The sequence below is a fragment of the Morone saxatilis genome, unplaced genomic scaffold (genome assembly GCF_004916995.1).
Source record: "Morone saxatilis isolate NCDOM2014 unplaced genomic scaffold, NCSU_SB_2.0 Contig12, whole genome shotgun sequence".
Taxonomy (NCBI): domain Eukaryota; kingdom Metazoa; phylum Chordata; class Actinopteri; family Moronidae; genus Morone; species Morone saxatilis.
In genome coordinates, this window is record NW_023339674.1 from 11,881,491 (window position 1) to 11,899,724 (window position 18,234).

The 18,234-nt window shown below is 39.3% G+C and overlaps 1 protein-coding gene across 1 annotated transcript in view; it reads left to right on the top strand.

Annotated features, from left to right (window-relative positions):
* The first annotated feature begins 2,630 nt into the window (after positions 1-2,630).
* The window catches only part of LOC118321367 (arf-GAP with coiled-coil, ANK repeat and PH domain-containing protein 2-like), a 32,715-nt gene continuing 17,111 nt past the window's right edge, over positions 2,631-18,234 (top strand). The window contains exons 1-8 of the mRNA XM_035652631.1: positions 2,631-2,686; positions 4,970-5,089; positions 6,084-6,137; positions 8,496-8,554; positions 9,893-10,076; positions 13,407-13,451; positions 13,532-13,627; positions 17,813-17,887. Coding sequence (XP_035508524.1) covers positions 4,991-5,089; positions 6,084-6,137; positions 8,496-8,554; positions 9,893-10,076; positions 13,407-13,451; positions 13,532-13,627; positions 17,813-17,887 — 612 coding nt within the window. The 5' untranslated portion in view covers positions 2,631-2,686; positions 4,970-4,990. The remainder of the gene's footprint in view (positions 2,687-4,969; positions 5,090-6,083; positions 6,138-8,495; positions 8,555-9,892; positions 10,077-13,406; positions 13,452-13,531; positions 13,628-17,812; positions 17,888-18,234) is intronic.

Sequence of the window (18,234 nt, forward strand, 5' to 3'; positions counted from 1 at the left end):
CAGGATTAATGTCTCCATCAAAGGGGAAGCTCTTTATTGCTTTTGACCCTGTTTTCTCCTCCTTGTCTACTTAAGTCCTTAGTTCATTCCACTGTGTCTGGTTTGTTAATAAAATCTCATGAAAACGCGACAGTGATGCAACTCTGTGACACTGTTCACGTGTTTCAAGCCTTTTCTGTTAGACTAGGTTTGTTGAATTATAAAGTACAGAAGATATAACACATTGATTAATTAAAATGATGCCAGTTCAAGTGTATCCTTCAAGCAGCATAGGTTCAGTGCCTAAGGGACTGCCACTAAACATATTTGTCCAGTTTGGTTTTGGTGTCCTGTTTCTGCCTGTGCATGCTTTTGTGATTAATTATATTTAACATTTGTTTATTTTCTTCTCCCTGGTGGCAACAACTGAACATCACAGATCCATTCCAAGAATTACCCAACCAGCTCAGCTCGAGCTCAGGTTCAGCAGCACTCCTGAAGATTGTGGGACTTAGTGTCTTGGTCATGGACAGAAGGGCAGACTCTTGGCAGCACTGAGGCCAGACTGTCATGCAGCCAGATATTAGTTTGTCACCAATCAGCTTTCTGTCCAACCTTTTATTTCAGTTGTCATCAAAGCTATTGGTGTTCCTAAGTGTAGAAGATCATAATAATAATTATGGTGGATTTAGCTTGAATGGAGAGGTGACATATAGAGTATTTATTTTACATTTTGTATAAGGCAATCAAGTGACAGTGAAATCAAAATACTACTTAGATTCAGTATAAAGTATAAAAGGCGTTCTATACATACAGTAAAAATGATTCTGCACAGGAATCCTTGAACCCACCCCCTTTATTTGAAAGCTCTCAGCTAGCTCAGTCAGCCTCCTGTTTATCTCTGACAGTGACCAGATGTTGGCGGCTGTCAGTGTGACACCGTACGGTAGAACAAACAGCTGGAGGGGGTTTGGGGAATGCCACCCACTGCTACTGCGGGGTGTCACTCTTAATCCCTCTGCTTAAACTGACACACTCTCACACTCACAGCGCTTCATCATATCATGTCAGTTTTCACTTGAATGGAAGCGATGACATTTACATTAAAGCATTAAATTAATGTTCTTATCTCCAGGGATTTACACTAGAGGGGGCAACAGCAGAATTAGCCTGAAATGTAGATAACCCGTTACACAAGAAATGAATAGAAAGGGAGTGCTCCAACTGCGCCATCCCATTGTGTGTAGAGAGTAAACTTTTAGAGGATTATTACTGCTTAAAGGTTGTAGATGTGGAACCTGAGCTGTAGGACATAACTAATGATATAAGACTATACTTCATAGGAAGGTAGTGCATTTGGTTTTAAAATTTGTGAACAAAATCATCCAACATTTTCTTCTCTGGCTCTGTCGTCCTCTGTTAATCTTGTTAATCCCGCGATGACGCCTTTTGCTGCTTTGGTTTTTCATTAATAGACCATGGTCAATGATCGCTGCGATATCAGCTCGAGTCCAGTGTTTTTTACTTTGTTGGGTGGAAAAATAACACAAATATACCAGAATGTGACTGAAGTTGCCATGCCAACATAAATAATGCATCGTACTTACTAGGGTGACGAACACAAACTTGCCCCTGTGTTGTAATTATTGGGCACATCATGTAGGCTTGAGTAGGTGTTAACTAAATAGCTTCATAACACTATTAGCGGTGGTTGTTGCACTCTTATTTATTGTATCTTACCTCTGTTGTAAATGTACAGTTGTAGTAGTCGCCCCTTATCAGCCCCTTTATGTACCTTTCCTACAGTGCAATAAGGTCACCGTAACATGTTTAACCGCACAGATTATAATTAAAAATGAGTGGAGATGAATTCACAGAGCCTGTGCTGAGATGAGGTCTCTGAGTTTTTTTCTTCTCCTGTCGTAGCTCTCGCATACTCATAAGCTGTTGATCCTGTGGAGAACCAAGCTGTGCTTTGTCACGTTTTAAAGGGCAGAATGCCAGACCTGACTTCAGCCCTGCGGCCTTACCCAAAATGGCAGCTCTCAGTTGGGCTGCCTGTAATGGTGTATGTTTCTGCATGTGCTTGTGTCAGTACTGTAGAAGTATATTATATAATTTATTATGGATACAGTTGTAGTTTTCAGAGGCTTTAATTGTTGAATATGGGTGTGTTGGTGAAACTGAATTGTTAACTTGGAGTCCCGCTTTTATTTCAAAATGTCAGGCCAAGATGTTGTAAATAAGATAAAACAGTCTGGCAAGTATTAGTCCCATAATCATAGAACACGAGTAATCTAAGTAATCTAGATGTAATGTCAGTGGTAACTGTGTGGCTGTAATTTTTTTGCTTGTGCTCTTTATTGTTTCCCTTCTACTTCAAAAAAGAAATTGTCATGTGGAACATTAAATGACTTAGCTTGAGCGTAGGACAGATGGTGAGTCTGTAAAATGGTAATAATGTGGCAAAGATGGTAAACCAAATGGGCGCAGAGGGAGTTCATGTTCTTTACATAAAGATTCCCCTGCAGTGTGTCATTTATCTTTTCACAATCTGCTTCATGAACGCCTCTCAACGCCTGTGAAGTTGGTAGTATGGAGTCATGGTTACACTTGGTTTTTAAATGTTGTTTTTTTTTTCCCCCACAGAGCCACCATAGAGGAAGTGGAGGGGGATGTGTGCGAGTTGGAATCCAAACTCGACAAAGTGAGTACCACCCATGGAAAACATTGCTTAATTGTTCATTTGTTCTACTGTGTGAACTGGCCACTACGGAGACCATCCTGTAAGTGAAAGGTTGCATGTCTGTCTCTGGCCTTGTCCCCAGTATATTCCCTGGCAGACTGCCTTTGAGTACGACTCCAATTAGACACTGCGCACCTGGCTCGCACTTGAAATATGTGGGTGTGTATGTGTTTTAAAAGTATATGACACCCATTACAGCTAATTAAATATTGTAATCGGACAGTTTACTTTCTTAAGATCATGACTCACTCGAGTTGGAGCAGATCACATCTCTGTTTATTGCAGTCACAGTGGGAAATTAACACCAACTACTGGCCAAATGGTGTTTTACCTGTGCCTCATTAATTCACTCTGAGCCCTTTTCACCTGTGATAATCTTTTATTAGATTTTGGTTATCAAAATCATAAAAATGGTGACTGTTGGAATCCATTTTGGCCTTGATTAAGGGATAGGAACATATTGGGTGACATAATAGTCCATATGGTCCAAATTATGATGCAAAAACAAATTTAGAGATTTAGGTTGTAGGTGGTGTCAAAACAAGAGTCGTTGTAGCTTATAGTAAGATAAGTATGATGAACATTTGTGCTCTCTTTATCGTAGTTATTTACTTTATCATACCATCTATAGTGGGATTTGCTGAATATAGATGCTAGTCCAGAGTATGTTATGCTTGACTTTCTAACTTTAACATGTGAACTCTTGTTTTTTAATGTCAATATTTGTTGGTATTGTTTCCTACAACTGATTCAGAGTACATTCTCTCTCGACTCACTCACTCTGCTCACATTAACTATAATAAACTAATAAAACTAAACAACTAGTGTTAATAAGTAGTTGTGTCCTGCCCTGAAAACAAACCAATCCCTCCTCCCAGCGGATCCCTGCAGAGCTTTGCAGGGCTGAGAGTCTGTTCGCTAGTTGAGGGCGAGTTTTCGAGCTTGGAGGATCCCAGTTCATTGTTCCTGGACTTACAGTCTTATAGAGTACCACCCTCCTCCTCACCCCACCTCTGTGACTCACCCCCGGCTTCACTTCCCCTCTTGCTCTGGAGAGGAAGGATCTGCGGGGGAGTGGGTGTGTTTGTGTGCATGAATATAGCTGTGATAGTGTGTGATAGTGTGTGTGTGTGTGTGTGTGTGTGCGAGTGTGTACGCGTTGATGGGTGGAGTCAAGAGACAACGGAGAGAGCGTTTCAGACATGTACACACACGGCCACGTTTTCAAAAGTAAACATACTTATAACTGTGCCAATATTAAATCTGCTCTTAAACGGGTTGTTCAAGGTTATTACAGGTTAGGTTTAGATCAGACTGTGGTTTAATTTCTTTGAAATGAAAGCAACCCTCAGAGAGTTCACAATTCCTTTTTAATGTGAATTTTGGGTGTACTAATAAACTGGCAACTGAGTGAATATCCACATGGAGCAGAGCGTAGGTGCAGTGAAGAAAAGCAGCAGCAGTCAAGTCTTAATTGAAATTAGTGGAGCTACATTAGCTTTAAAGTCCCAACTACCGAAGATAAAAAGGTTATAAAAATAAATGTTTTACATGATTTTATACAACAAAATTATAATAATAATTTGTCATGGTAGAAAGTGGTGCACCAACAACAGACTGAGTGTGAGACAGAAAAAAACAACAAAAAAGAGGAAATCCAGGCTATAAAGTTATATAATTATTAATATGGGACATGAAATGCCATATTTTGAGTGACAGCATTATTTTGATTAGTTTCATTAGATTGTTTGTATTTGATCAGCTTTTGTTAATCAATTGAATGTTGATCATTTACTTCTTATCTAGGAAATTGCTTAAAATGAGCATTTATAGTTGAGTTTTTATTTAGCTGCTTCAGCTGCAGAGGCACATTCAGGCTCTGTGTCATCTCCTGTGTGTGTGGGAGTGGATGGAGAACGGCCAGTGTTTGGTGTGAGTTTACATAACCTGGAATTATCTTTGCCCCCAATGAGTCAGAAGGGAAAGAAGTGCCTGTTGTTAATTACCAAGAAACTGGCGAAGCATCTTGCTCTTCAGTGTTAGTCCGACGCTCTGCAGCACCAAGTTCCACCAAATCTACAATTCCTAAAATCTATTTTCAGTAGCAAACGTCAAGTGTTTTTAATAAGAAAGAATACCCTGAAGAAATGACCAGCACCTTCTCTGTGCTTCTGTTACTGTATTGTATTTCTTTATTTCTTTCCCCGCCGCTAATCATTTGCTTCTTTCTCTTTCTTTCTCTAGCTGGTGAAGTTGTGTATTGGGATGATCGATGCTGGAAAAGCCTACAATGCAGCTAATAAGCAGTTTGTTAACGGAATCCGGGAGCTAGCCCAGCAGTCCACCAGAGATGAAGTCATCGAGGTAAACAAAAAAAACAACCTGGTTTGATCTGAATCACAGAACGTCACTAGCATTAGTGCTATTACAATAGCCACGTTTCTACCACAGGAACTTTCCCCAGTGACTAGGAACCTTTTGAAGGAATTCCGCAAGGATCTGTGTCTAAAATAAGTTCTTGGGACATTATTTTACACCCAAAAAGTCCCTGCTCAGGGGGGTAGTATTTTCCGAAAGTACAGCAACTTTTCTGATGTCTGATTGGTCGAGTACTTGCTGCATTTTACTTCAGCTAGCATTTAAAAAAATCTGCAGCCACAAAACATACAACAAATGGACCAACGACAAATTAGGTTTAAAAAACGCTTTTTCATATGTCAGCAAATAATTCGCCTGATCTTCTCAGTGGAGAACACAGACAACAAAGAGCTAATGGGACTACTATTTTAGATAATAGTGCATTACAAGACATTAGATTTAAAATCAGTAGTGTGAAACCATGGCGGACTTCTTCCTTCTTCCCAGATATAAAGAGGACTGCACTTCCTCTCTGTTTGCACGCAATAGCTTCTTGTCTCTTTTGATGACATTACCAGATTAGATCTAAATTTAAAAAAATGAGGCCTAGTTAAACCTTGTACTGTCCACTGGGTCTTGCCGAGGTCAGATGTTTTGTTTTGTTTTGTTTTCTCACATGAATTTTGCATAGCCAGGCAAGCGCTTCCTGTCTTGCCTTTGTGTATTTCACTCAATGCCTCTCCCTCGGGTTTGGAAGTTCAGCCACTGCATGCATTTGGAGGGAGTAACTTAGCCAAAAGAATTCTTTCTCAAAATGTTATTGTGTCTCCAAAAAGCCAGACACAGTGTCTGTGTAGCCATACCTGTCAGACAGAAGAATTTGTGCCTACGCAGACATACACAGGTCTTTATTATTTGTCCTATTGTTTGTGTTATAAGGATACATGGTGACATTCTTTCTCTGTCTACCCTCATAACTGTCTTTCTTTTCTCTCCACAGTCCAGTCTCACAAAGTTTGCTGAGAGCCTGCAGGAGATGATCAACTATCACACGGTATGCTATCACTGGCATGTGAAACCGGATGTATTGGGGTTTTTTTTTTTTTTCACCTAACAGCTGGGTGATAACAAAACTCAGCTTGGCTAACAGTCTGCAACAGCTCTTTAACTGTCAGAGTTTTTATTTACTGCTGGGAAGGACCACAGCAGACTACAAGACAGAGGATGTTGGGTCTATGAGAGGATGGCCACTGGTTGGAGAAATAAAGCGGAAAGTGTACAAGAAACGCTTTTTCAGAAGTAAAATAAAGTGGCTATAGTAAGCAGCTTCTAGGTGGGATTTCATATTACTATAAAACTGTGAAGCGGAGTGTTGCTGAAAACGTGCCTGCTTGCTCAGCAAACACTGCCCTCTATAAAAAAAAAAAAGTGGGTAAATGGAAAATCTTGAAAGGTTGAATAAGTCATGTAACAAAGCTCTAAGACATAAATTCCATGGTATGGAGAGAGAGTTTTTCTATCTCATAAAATCTATTCCCTGCTTCCCATGTTGTGGAGTGTTTATTTGTTGGAATAAATCATGCGTTACTGAGGTAAACATGGTCATGGTCTACTTTTTTACGATGTGGTTGTCATCCTGGAGTCAGCTGAACTGCATGAAGAACCATTCCAGGATCCGGCAGAGTAATATAGTCTGTTGGCCTTATAGCTTTTACAGCATGGTCGTCTAATGCACTCCACTTCCAACTACTAGATCCTGGACAATAAATAAACATGACACCTTACCCATTGTTCTATCCTCTCTTGCCCCCCTCTAAACTCTCCACTGAACCCAGTAGGACAGATCTGATTATGTGGCTGTTTGTTCCCACTCGTTAGCCTCCTCCGCTGTCAGTCTCTGGTACACACGACGCTGACATTTAGAGATGGAGACGCACATTTCTGTTTGTCCTCTCATTAAGAATCACACAGTAAGGAGGCACAGGGTGAACTAGAGGCTTTTGTTCAACAGTAGAAGTCATTTTCTTGATATCCCTTGTCATGTCTTGTTCCTATTAACTCTGTGCCAGCATCACACTGTCTTAGACATGTCAGAACAAACTACCAGGCTAGGGGTTCTGCTACTGGGAACCCGTATGATCTTTGTGCTTGTGGGACTGTGCTACCTGTGCATCCCTACAAATATTATATTGACTTCATTAACTTTAAAGTGAGAATAGACTTTTTTGCTGTAACTTATCATTGTAAAGTAAATGTTGATTCCACAGTGTAACGGCTAAAGAATAATGACACCATCATTCTGCACTTTCCCTATAAGTCTTGCTTTCACAATGTTTTCTGTGAAAATGAAGGTACATAGACCAGACTCAACGTTACTCCCCCCTATTTTGGTAATTGATTAATAATGTAAATGATTTGTCAAGCAAAAAGGCCAAGCATTTGATGGTTCAAGCGTATTCAATCTGAAGATTAGTCTTAGTCTTGTCTTGCAGTATAGCAACTTTTCAGCAAACAGTGAGTTGATTAGTCAAAAAATAAGCAGATTCATCTGTAATATTAGTAAAGTTTTTCTCATGAAACACATCTTTAAACTGATAATTTTAACATTGTTTATGTAGCCTTTAAAGCTGAATTTGTTCTTCTTCAGGTTTAGTTCTATAGACATTCTTAGTTTCACCTTTAAGCCAGACTGTAACATTTACAGGTTAAATGAATTACTGTATATGTCTTTTTAACTAGTATCCCAAAAAGCTGCAAGGTGGGCAGGCTACCATGAATCAACACTGGAGTGTGTTTCCTCTTATTAGCTTCCTTGACTAGACCCCTGAAAGCCTCCAGGAGCCACAGTGCCTGTGACTGTGACTCAACAGTGGAAATTGAGGTCATGTCAGCTGACTGTCAGATAGGTTTTTGCCACTCAGCGATCTTTCGGCACATGATCCACTCAAACACAGTCCTCAATCTGTTTGTCACTGCTAGAGACACTGCTCGTATTGTCTTGTCCGACGTGAAAGCACACTAAAGCACAATTCTGACTATTGTCGGACCTTTTCTGTGGTAGCTCATTTTTAAGGAAGCATGCAGGTTAATGAGGTTAAAGTATGACTCATTACCAAGAGTAAGCAAATTGCGTCATTTCTCGTGTTTATGTCTTTATGAGGGGAGTTTACAAAGTCAGCTTGTTTGTGTAAATTTAGCGGCTTAATTGCACCCTGTGATGTTAACAGAAATCCTTCTAAACAGAGGTGCTGAATGCTGACTTGCAAAAACATCCGGTGGCCTAGAAAGTAAATACATTTATCAGCTTTTTGCTGCCTTAAGATTGTTAATGCATGAATTGTTCAGCTAACAAATGTTCTGTTTCGCCAAACAGAAAAGATAATTTACTCTTTCTTATTTTCTTTCTTTACAGATATTATTCGATCAAGCCCAGAGATCAATCAAGACCCAGCTTCAAACATTTGTCAAAGAGTGAGTATTAATTGAATAAAGATGGATAAAACTGGTTATATCACTGAGAAATCTGAGCTTTTGAAGAATGGCCTACATTTACATTTTGTGTCAGCTCTCTGCGAAAACAAGCCACAGCACATTTACATTTTACTCATGCTTGTATCCAGATTTGTGTTCCGTGTTGGAGGAAAAGTGTAATGGATGTTGAACACAGAAAACCTTCTCTTGATATTCTGAATATATAATAGAAGCTGGTGGGATGTCATATATCTCATGGGCAGCGCATCCAGACATGGCACGCAAGGACAATTCTATCTATCTATCTATCATCTATCTATCTATCTATCTGAGTCTATCTATTTATCCATCGTATTCTATCTATCGTATCTATCATTATCTATCTATCTTCTATCTATCTATCTATTCTATCCTAGTCATCTATCTATCTATCTATCTATCATTCGTATCGTATCTATCTATCTATCTATCTACCTACCTACCTACTCATCAAATCAAGCCTTATATCTCCCCTTTTACAATCTCCTAATTCCTTTTGAATTCCAGACTGCTTGTATAACTACAGGAAGCACAAGTGCAGGAAACTAGGGCCTTTTGGTTTATTTCATTATAAGGATTAGCAGCTTTTGCCCCAGGCACACCAGGGCTAAACACCCACATCAGCAGCACCCTTACTTCTCAGATAAAGCTGGGAAACATGTTCCATCATAATTACTCACTACCTTGCAGCACTCAGATATTAATATCACTTAGACAAAACACACCAAGGAACAAACATGGGGAGCAGAGTTCTTTTTCCTCCTCCCCAAGATAAGTGGTGCTGCACAAGACCTGGGTCAAAATGTTTTAGCAAATAATTTTGTTTATATCAACCTTCTTGGATTTCCAGCTAACCAGGATTTCTAAAATCACCTTTAACCTCTGTGTGTTCCTGTTGCCTGAACATGGTCGTGTTGCCTCATATGCAGAGATAACTTTGCTTCCTTTAATATTGACCTTTCCCCTCACACGATTGTTGACAACAAAGCGACTTGTCTTTTTTGACCTTGGTCATAGAGTTTCTCAAACCCCTTAAGCTTTACCCCTAAATTGTGTTAAAATGCTGTTGTACTACTTTATGTATTTGTGGCATAATCTAATGGTGTTTCCACCCAGATCAAGTAACCAGAAATAAGTCAAACAGCACAAGACAGAATTTGCAAAACCTTTATTCTTATATACTGATGAGTATGAGAAGTCTCCCCATTTACACTCCCACATACTAATACATGCTTGTACAATAAGGCCCACATTTAATTTGTCTTTATAAACCTCTGTTACCTCTTTTACCTTTGTCAGTGACCTACGCAAGTTCAAAGAAGCCAAGAAGCAATTTGACAAAGTGAGCGAGGAAAAGGAGGCAGCTCTGATCAAGAACGCTCAGGCCCCCCGCAACAAGCAGCATGAGGTGGAGGAGGCAACCAACATCCTCACTGCCACACGCAAGTGCTTCCGACACATCGTCCTCGACTACGTCTTACAGGTACGGCAGCTCATTTAAGAATAGGAATCGTAGCACTCTTTTCCTCAGGTCAATTTCCTCTTTAAGAAAAAAGTGTTGCGTGCTACGTTTTTTTTATAAGCAGTCTAGCTACACATTTCAAGTAGCAGTGGCACGACTTTATTTAAACTTACACTTATACTTAATAGGATATGACAGAAAATCTCTTTCCGTATTATCACACTATATGCTGTGATCATGGGACTCCTTTAATGTTGAGTCTGATTTCAGTCAACATTTTGCAGCGCATGAAAAACTACGTTGGGTTCACTAAAGTGGTACAGATTTCGACAGGCCTATATATAGCAACAGATGGCTGACATGCATCTTTTAACAGAGAAGCTTTAAAAAAATAAAAGCTCAGCTACACACCGTCGTGTAGGATATTTCTCTGTGCAGTCTTGCCAACATGGGTTTGGATAATGTGCTGAGTCAGGTTGAAAAAATGCTGATGTGGCACAGAGACAAACGAACAGCAGCTCTGTTTGAGTCTGTTACATCCAAAGTGAAGCTCATCCACCTGTCATGTTCCAGTCTTCCACATCAGGATGGATTTGACTCAGGAAGGAGTCATGGCAGATGCTTTAACAGGACACAGAGAGCAGCAGTTGAATTAGTTGTAGTAGCTTCAACAGGACAAGCGAAAGAAGAAGACGATAATAAGAAGAAGACACACAGCACAGCAATTGAGAAATATGTGAAATTCTGATAGAAAGTGAATGAATAGAAAGTTTGAAGTTTAAAAGTTATGGTCATGATTGCACAATGTTCTTGTGACCAGTGAACCGTCATGTTTGATGAAGCACTGTGGTGGAAAGTTGTTTCATATTATGTAAAATAATTTGTGAACAAGCAGAAGAGGAAGAAAGCAGAAAGTACTTGAGAAGAAAGAACTGGAAAGATTTTTCTTGTTACTGTAATAACAAAAAACCCTCAGGTTTTACAGTAGTTGAGAAGTGCTACAGCATTGTATCCAGCATTTGAAGAAAAACAGCTGGCTTCAAAATGAGTCAGGATTTACAATTTTATTAATACGATATCGTAAAACACAATTCCCTTTTCAGAGGTTGAATCATCTGTGTGGTTGGAAATGAGTTTAGGTGATTAAATCTTTTGCATTTAAATGCATACACAGCATATCTCCTTTGTGCAAATATGTTCCTTGTACTTTTTTTATCGATTTTTAATATATTATCAATTTGTTCAGATCTGTTAGACCTTATTTTTGTCAAAGCCACACAGATGTATTGTACTCTGACATTTCGAAGTAAACACTGCTTACGTATCATTAAAAACATCAGCTGGTCTCTCTTTTTGGCCACAGGAGCACAGATAAATGCGTCATGCTCTCTGATAAGGCAGCTGGCAGCCCTGTTATTGAAACTCACTCCAAAGGGACAGACAATACTGTATGGACACAGTTTGCTCTAAAATTAGATTTTGAAAAGAAACCCAAAAGCAGGTCTCAAAATAGGTTTGGCAGTCTGCTCCAGTGGCCCACTGTGTAATCACTCTCACATAAAATGAAGCCTGGCTGTGAGAAATTAGTTGAGTTTTTATCTTGCCTTTTCTATCTTGTTAGTATGCTTATAGGAAATCTATAAGCCCAGTAGCTAGCACAGCTGATTTAAATGGATCTCCTTTAAAGCTTCACATTTGGGTAGTTCTGTCAGCACTTTTAAAATGCTGCTAACTTCTGCAGCTGTGCATGCAGAAAACATTTGAGACAGCTTTTAGCTTTACTTTTTGTTCTTTTTAGATTGTTTTTGTGGCATTTTTGCTTAATTACACGTTGCACAGTTTACAGTGACATGCAAGATGGTAGAGGGAGAGGAAAATATATGAGAGAGGTTGTAAGCCAGACTTGAATTCATGACAGTTTAAGAATGGAGCATGTCTCTTTTACCCTGCTGTGCCACGTAGAGCTGCATCATAAAATACTGAACTTTAAACTTCGGGTTTGCTTTATTGGCTGTCGGTCAAGCCTAGAAAACACAACATGTACATGTAAAAGATGAAAAACACATCATGCAGTAAATTGTGTAAATTCATCTTCATCTTGATGTTATCACCTCTGATCACAAACCAATGCATAACTTTAAATATACACACATAACACAGAAAAGCAGAAGTTAACAACTGTTAAACCTAAATGGGAGTTGTCTACAGAACTTAACAAACTTGCAATTTCCCACACCTAATAGTGACTAAGCCTAAATCTTACTCAAACCTTGTGTCTTTACAGTCCTACAAGTGTTGAATTACCACAACTTAGCAACCAATTACCAACCAGATGCTCATAAATTCTGCTTGTGGCTACTTCACTTAAAACTACTAACTGACATCCAGAGAAGGAGGGGGCTCATAAAAGATGTGATGCACCGGCCACTGTGGCTAGGAGATGGAAAAATAAGCTTCCTTCTCCGGTGGGAGTTAGATCTGTGTATAAACACAAGTGTGGTTAGTGTTGCCAAGGAAAAGGACCTTTCAACCTACAGCCAAAAAAATATTGCTGGCCACCACAAGGATTTGAACTTCTTGAGTGGACTGAAGTGTGGTGTCTGCTTTCATGACCACAAAAAAGGAAAACCAGGATAATCCATAAACATGAAGCAGAGTGTTAGAATTCATCCAGAAGCTGCCTCGCCTTCTATGCTAGCCAAATGCATCCATGCATCCCAGCGCCTAGTCAGTGACTCTACTGTCACACAGCTGTCATTAGTTCCTGTCAGTCACAATGAAGCCAGAAAGCACTGCCTGCAGTATTTACAACCTGCCATGACTTATCTGCAACATGAACCCAAGATAACGTCCCAGGCCAGATGAGCGGCGCAGTGGTTATTAGCTGAAGGTGACAATGAATGCAGCAATGTAGATGATAGGTGAGATGAGGTGGGTTAAACATAAAGGATGGAGCTCCCCCTGGTGTCAGTACTGTAGACTACTGTAAAGATGGGATTTTTCTGCTTCAGTTCAACTCATTTCACGCTTGTCTGCTTTCTTTCATTGGCCTTTTTCTTAAGAAGTTCTTTTTTTAGTTTCATCTGCAGTTTCTTACCCTTATGTTGTCTTCTGTCTTACAGTCTTATGTTCTTTTTTCTGTCTTTATTTGTCTTTTTCTCTGCCACTTTCTTTCTCCCAGTGCATTTGTTTCTCAGATAAGATACTGTCACTGTAGATCGTGATGAGTTTGGTGGTTGCTGCTTGCCTCTTTTATGTGTTGATTTTTCCTTTTTTGTTTCAGTATTACTGAAAAGGATCAGTGATAAAAACCCCTTCATACTTCTCACGGTTTGTTTTTGCTGTTTACAGATCAATGTGCTACAATCCAAAAGAAGATCGGAAATCCTGAAATCAGTGAGTATACTTTTCTTACACATCAAATGATCTCGCAGTAACCTTACTGGCTCTCTGAATATTCACTGTCTTCTCTGCAGATGTTGTCCTTCATGTACGCGCACCTGACATTCTTCCATCAAGGATATGACCTCTTCAGTGAACTACAACCTCTAATGAAACTGCTTGGAGGACAGGTACGGGCTTCAATATACACTACTTACTTTTTTTATATATCAACAATATTTTTTGTCTATATATATTAAATATTACTAATTTGTCAATATTGTTCCATCACTTATGTTTTGTTGATGTAATTATGTCATTTTATTGAATTTATTGAACTTCAGATATTTTATTATAATTTTTCAAATTTATATTGGATCCACTATCACATCAGTTTGTTTTTAGAAGATATTAAACGCTGCCTGAACTCTGTCAGCTAATTAACTGGGAAGGCTCATAATTTATGTTGATCTTCTTTGCTTTCATTTTAATGTAATACTTTAAAATAAACACTAAGCTCATCCTGGACAACACTTGCAATGTTATTAGAACATACTGTATAAACTCTCACAATATAAGCAAACAGGAATCTATTTTGAGCAGAGTAGGAGAATAAATGCCGGCTAAGTTTACATACCAATGCACTGTCATGGGTAAACACTTTTTATTATGTAGACAGGGACGATATTGTTTGATTACCTAAACAGTGTTCCTGTTCAGGGGCTTGCTTATAGCTTTGAGGGAATTTTTCAGGTGGTGACTGAAATGTAACTTTTGGCCATCTTCCTGGCTTCCTCAGCTCTGTGTGTGTGTGTGTGTGTCTGTGTGCATCCTCTGATAAACAGAGCCTTCCCTTTGAGCAAGAGGACGGCCCAAATTTGACTTTAAGATGATTATCACAGTGGGGCTGCTGTTACAGTGAACATGAATGAGGAAGAAATCAGTCAGAGGGCTGGAAACGGGTTTTCCCACAATACAGCTTATAGGGTTTACAGTCAGCTGAGCAAACACAGCAAAGAAACCAGAAATTGATGCTGAAGCTTGTGGAATATAAACTCTGAGGCAGGAGCAGTAGAAGGGCCGAATAAGAGAGCGTATTTCTATATTTATAAAAATTCTGTGAAAGACCAAGGAAGGAGTCCGGACACAGAGTGGGGAACTGAAGACGACCAGAAGAGGAGAGGGCACTTCTGAATAGAGTGTAGCTCGTAAACATGTTTTTCTGATCTTTGAATCAACAAAAAAATGACTAAAAGGAACCAAAAAAAAAAAGAATCAAAAGTGTGGGGACAGTGGCCTTCTAAATTGGATCGGAGGGAAGTGTGTGGTTTTCTAACCCTCATGCTCTGAAGTTGGAAACATCTGACGTTGGTACTATCAAGAAATTGACAGAAAGGACCAAAGAGTGCTGGGAAAAAAGAAGGGGGAAGACAGGAACCACTTTGAAAAGCCGATTTTAGGAAGGGATAAGAGGCAGAATGTAATCTTCTCAAAGCAAAAAGTGATTGAAGTGGAATGGAAAGGCATGGACTGTAAGCCCTCAACACTCAAAGACTGTAAGGATTGTGTGAGGAAAAAGGAAGAGAAGTGCAAAAGACTGTTTTGGAAACCAAATCGTAGAGAGGGAGGGAAAGAGAGAAAGAGGGTTGGTTTCAAGCCTATGAACAACTGAAGTATAAGTTCGCTGTGTGGACTGTAAGCCTGTCGCACTGAATTTGGAACAGCGCAAAACTGAAAGGAGAGGAAGATCAGAGGCCCAGCAGTGGGAAGCAGTGACCAGAGGATTATTTCTTTTTTCTGCTCCATCATGAAACTGAAGAAGGTGGAGAGGCTATGCAGGGAGATGTGGAGGAGCTGTCAACAGGTCTGATAATATGACTTGATGCCTGTAACAATGAGAGAGTGATTCAGGTTGGGCAGTACATTTTGGTCCCTCTTTATTCTATAATTAAAGAGATTTTGTGTGAGGAAATGATAGAAGTTGGAGGCTTTAAAGCGATGTAGGACATTGTTTAGTTATCTTGAATGATATTGCTGCCAATGTTGATGTTTTTTGGGAACAGAAGGCTGAAAATTCAAATTACAACTTGTAGCAGACTAAATGATAAATAAAAAAATATATGTATATGTAAAAAAAAAGAATAATAATAATGGTGACCAGAAAAAAACTAAAACAGGAACATGGGTTACACACAGGAGTTGCAGAAAACCGAGTAACTGTTACAGTAATGTTCCTGTGGTTGTTTGTGAATGAGTTACTGAGCTGAAGTAGACAAAAGCTCAGTAACTGATACAGAAAGTTAAAGTAGGGGGAAGACAAGACACTTAAACATGAAATTAAATCTAGGATCAAATATCTTGTGAATGACAACTTCATGATTCATGTCAAATATGCTATTTTTTCCACCGTGCCTTTGGAAACAGCTAAACTGCTTCTAAATATAAGACATTGTGGTGATTGCATCTTTCCACCACAATGCCTCAGGGCTGAACACATGTTGAGTGAATATATTCATTCAAAAGCTTGTTTTGTATCTTTTCCATTAATCATGCAGCGTCTCATCCTAGTTACATGTCAAGACAGATTTGAACAGAAAGGCAGAGTGACCAGATTACTTCAGATTGGTCCTGCGTAGACGACAAACAGGCAGCATGAAACAGTTGAGGATTGTTTCTGCTAACATCGTCAGTGGGGGGGGCAGGCATAGTAAGATTGATAAGATGTTAAAGTTAATGTGAGTCACTGTCAGAAAATATGTGGAGAGCTGCGCACACAAACCCACACACACACCTGCCTTTGCAGATACTGTTGTAGCAGATAGACGGACTGGACTGGGCTAGTTACGGAGAGACAGGGGAAAGCATTTCCCATCTGATGTTATCAGCCTGCTGTTCTGCCGTCCACCCATTTCCTCTCTAAACAAAACAAAAGACCCGGCTCCCTCAAATGCTGTCTCCTCTGAAATGATCAGATAGCAGCTTTTTTGTAAATATTTTACTCAAAATTAATATGTTTTGTGGAAGAGGCTCAGTGAATTAAGCATTAAGTCGAATGTTATCTTGCTGAGAATTGTAGCTGTCAAAAGCTACAATACAAAACTCAGGAGCAGCAGAAAGGAAGTAAAATGTTGTTTCCACCCTCTTCTGTCTCATTTGGTACACTGGCTTCTCTGTAACACATTCATATGAATTGCCATTCAGCTTGAATTTGTGCAACTGTAACTAGTGTCAGAAAAGCCACCACAGGTGCAGACAATGGACGTAGCTAATCTCTAGTAAACATCACACTTGTGATTAACATGCCTAACAAACACTATATTCTAATTTTAAAGAAATCAAGGCCTTTTAGGGATGTAATGCATTAACATGGCCACAAAGAGAGTGATGATGTTGAACAAATCCTAATGAGTTGTTGTTTTTTCAGTGTTGACAAGTTACATAATTTGCGTTGTGTAATTAAGAGTACTAGGTTCAGGTTGGCTCCATGACAACTATTAAGAGTTTCTTGACACACCTGTTATCAAGCTAAATTTATATAGTAAAGAGCAACAAGTTAATCGTGTGTGATTTAAGGCAGTCGGTTCCTGGCAGATAAATCTGTTACATCCTCCAGAATTCCCCACTTATTTTTCTAACTGAAGCTTTGAACCCTACTCACCCCTTATTCACATGGATCATAATCAGATACTGATCCTTTTGTGTTTGAGGCGCGAGACACGTTGATTTAGGTCACATTGCGGCAGCAGCCTATCAAGAGTAGAATTTAACTGCTGTAAGGCAAAACTGGCACATTTTCGGCATCACCCTGTGACCTCCAGCACTTCATTGAAGTCCTTTTTTTAATTTGTTGCTTTCTTCTCTGCTGAAACGCTCCTTTGTTTTTGTCTCTACACGCAATGGTTACTTGTGGGGACGAGGAGAATCAATCATCTCCCATCCAATTTCACACATGATCAAGCCTCCGTAGCACAGCCCATTTTGTTCAGAAGAGAAGGCCTATCTTGTCTGGATGTGGCCTGTGGAAATGTTGTTTATTTGCTGGAATCATTTATGCTCTCAAGATTGGAAAGGGAAATACAGAAGAATCAGTGCACACATGCTTACATACACCTTTCAAGTGCAGTTCAAAGAGTCTCTTACCTACTTTTTCTCATTATTTTGCAAAATAAAGACTGTGATGTGTTCATATTTTTTCCTTTAATAAAAATTAATACTATTTCAAGTCCTTTGAATTTACCCAATACAGAAAATTACATTTTGTTAAAAGAAAAACTCAGAAAATGTGTCTTAAACATTTGTGCATGCTGTTTTGAATTAAAAATGTGTGATCAGCTGATTCATTAATCTTGACTAATCAGTTGTTCTGTCTCTTGCAGTTGGACCAGCTGGTGGTGGATGCTGCCAAAGAGAAGAGGGACATGGAGCAGAAACACTCGACCATCCAGCAAAAGGTAGACTCACACTATATGGTCCCATCTTCGCTTCAATTTAAAGTGTCTACAAAATAAAGCTGCAATTGTGGAGGGAACAATTTTATACTTATTTCCTCTGCCCAGCTGAAAACACAGAAACGTAAACACGCACTCATTTACTCAGTGTGTGCTCTTTATGGCTGTTGGATCCTCTTGCCTTTGGTCACAAAGCCTTTCTTATTGCACTCAGGCCTCCTCCTATTAAAAGTAAACCTTGCAGGACTTATCTTATACCCCATGAGCAGGTGCTCTTACCCCCTTTTCACAACATCCCTCACTTTGTTTGGTTTATTACAAATCAGTTATTTCAGATTCAGATTCAGAAT